Below are 2,228 nucleotides of genomic sequence, written 5' to 3' on the forward strand. Positions count from 1 at the left end.
CGGTTTCCTGCATCCCAGATATCGGACACCAACGCGCTGATAGTGATGAGAATCATTGTGGACTGTCGGCAATCATAGCTACTCACCCGCTATTGGACAGTGGAGCTGCCGCAAAGGTACCACCGAGGAACCGAGACTAGGATTGACGCGGTACTTCACGAGAGCGCGCAGCCCACTTGAAAGTAGACGCATACCCAGAAGGAGACAATGAAAATTATGCGCAGCGCGAGAGCCTGCCGGCCGACACTAGAGCGCCGCAGATGTGGGTCGAGCACAAAGTCGCCCGCGAGCATCTCTACGCACGTCGCATATATGAGCATCCCTGCCGAAAGCGCGGACATCACGCCCGTGAGCAGGATCAGTTTTACTGGAGGTGGAACGCATCATAAGGCCGAGACCAAGAAGATAACGAGACGGTGGCACGCACCTCCTTCGCTTTCGCCAGGCCCGAACACCGCCAGCCCGATGGCGATCCCCACGGGCGTCGTCACCACGAACATAAGTGCGAGCGCAGGCTTCAGCACCCGATCTCGCCAGCGCGTTCATGTTGCTTCTCTGCCCGCCCAGACAAAGATAAGCAGTAAGACTCAGAAGAAAGCCGAGAGAAGACACACTTACCGTCCTCCGCAAGTAGCGTCGCGATCTGGACTCTGAGCGAGACGCTCTCAACCAGCTGGTGGAACATGATTGCAGTGACCAGAGACGCGGAGCGAGGGCTGATCAGCTCGACATGTCGGAGAGAAGACGATAAACGGGGTACGCACTGAACTCGGGGCCCGAGATAATCGCGAGCGTGAGCCTGACGACGAGCGACTGCAGCATGATGCCCACCTCGAGCATCTGCCGCCGCGAATGCGACGTCAACTTGAGCGCTTCGGACGGGATGAGAAGGACGACGCACCAAGACGCCGACCACCTGCCTCCGCCGTCCGACCTGTCTCTGAGCCGCGTCCTTGCCTCCATGCCCGCTGTCAGCCTCTTCGCCCCCATTCTCATGCTCATGAATGCCCCGGTCCCCGCCCCACGATTCCATGACCATATGCCAACCATATGCAAGTGCCCGTGAGCATGCATATGGTTCACTTTATGCCCGTGCACACGCCGACGCTCATGCTCCCGCATAACGCTCGCGCCGAACGATGCGCGGCCCTCCCTACCCTTTCCATCTCTAATTGCCACTCTGCAGTCATTGGAGCTTGATCCTGAACCTGCGTCGTCTCCACCGAGCCCAAACCAGCCCCTCTGCCGCATGAGACCCGCGCTGGTCGTGCGGATGGTGCCCGTCCTTGAAGGTCTCATCTCCTGGACTATTCGGCTCGGTGGTCAACGCCTGGGGGCGTCGAACGCGGGAATGTGTGTGCGTGCGCGACCGGGCGTAGGCGGCCGTTCGCGTTGGACAGTGCAAGATTGCGGGAGGACATAACGAGGGGCGTGACCTCATCTACCTCCACCTCCCTATCCTCATCCTCGTCAACCTCTCGCGCTCGCGTCACCTGCAAGGTGGCTCGCTCCGCCTTCGTGCTCTTCTCGTCCCTTCATAAGGTCCGGAGTCCCAATCGAAGGTTCAGGGATCTGGGCTGGAGAGGATGTAGGTGAGGATGCGGAAGACAGCGAGGGCATAGAGCATGGCGAGGGTCGCGCAGAGGAATACGACTGGAGGCGGTAGACGTACGAGTTGGCGATATCTGCATTGATAGGAACGACGTTACGAGGAAAATGGAGATGAAAGGTGCAGGTTGGGGATGTACATTCGATGAGAAAGATAAGGAGTGGGCAGCTCAGCCTGTGCAGTGAATGGTATCGGTACATCATGATCACAGGAGGACAAATATAACTTACACGATCATTCCCGCCCACTTTGACGCGCCGTATTTCTCCTGCACCTCGGGCTCATCGATGCCTCGAACGCGTCCCAGTGGAGGAGGTGCACAAATGCGGTCGCCAGGATGATGGAAGGCTTTCCAAAGACTAAGATGACGCTCGGGATGCGCAGTGCGACAACGTTCGACTGGGGGCACCGACGAGGCGGCGGTGATCATCGTAGATGCCGAACAGATGCGCTCATCAGATTGCGTGGTTGGCCTTAGTCTCGCCTAGCGCCGAGATGATGCCTTGTGGAAACATCGCTCGCTACTCGAAGAAGTTTGTGTCGATACCATAAGAAGCTCTCGTGGGATGTAGAAGGGCGCCGCAGGTGTGAAAAGCCTTAGAGATAGTGACACAAGAGG

General features: G+C 58.2%; 2 protein-coding genes across 2 annotated transcripts; both read right to left on the bottom strand.

Moving 5' to 3' along the window:
* Positions 1 to 155: 155 nt before the first annotated feature.
* On the bottom strand, positions 156 to 840 carry LAESUDRAFT_667609 (uncharacterized protein; the record flags this gene model as incomplete). The annotated part of the gene is made up of 4 exons (XM_040905318.1): positions 156 to 367; positions 416 to 529; positions 613 to 716; positions 761 to 840. 4 exons carry the CDS (start codon positions 838 to 840, stop codon positions 156 to 158), a joined length of 510 nt encoding a protein of 169 aa, XP_040757486.1.
* A 544-nt stretch (positions 841 to 1,384) lies between these two features.
* LAESUDRAFT_72282 (uncharacterized protein) lies at positions 1,385 to 2,228 on the bottom strand. The gene is made up of 3 exons (XM_040908285.1): positions 1,840 to 2,228; positions 1,749 to 1,783; positions 1,385 to 1,685 (listed from the first exon to the last, which is right to left on the bottom strand). The coding sequence occupies exons 1-3, from the start codon at positions 2,037 to 2,039 to the stop codon at positions 1,471 to 1,473; spliced, it is 450 nt and encodes a 149-aa protein (XP_040757487.1). The 5' UTR covers positions 2,040 to 2,228; the 3' UTR covers positions 1,385 to 1,470.

Source organism: Laetiporus sulphureus (assembly GCF_001632365.1).
Source record: "Laetiporus sulphureus 93-53 unplaced genomic scaffold LAESUscaffold_118, whole genome shotgun sequence".
Lineage (NCBI taxonomy): Eukaryota > Fungi > Basidiomycota > Agaricomycetes > Polyporales > Laetiporaceae > Laetiporus > Laetiporus sulphureus.

Bases quoted from the DNA above. Each gene is read 5' to 3' on its own strand.
- LAESUDRAFT_72282 (XM_040908285.1), bottom strand. From the start codon at position 2,039: ATGATCACCGCCGCCTCGTCGGTGCCCCCAGTCGAACGTTGTCGCACT. The intron at 1,784-1,839 runs GTAAGTTATATT...TTCACTGCACAG, and splicing joins AAGTGGGCGGGAATGATCGT to GCTGAGCTGCCCACTCCTTA. The intron at 1,686-1,748 runs GTACATCCCCAA...CTATCAATGCAG, and splicing joins CCTTATCTTTCTCATCGAAT to ATATCGCCAACTCGTACGTC.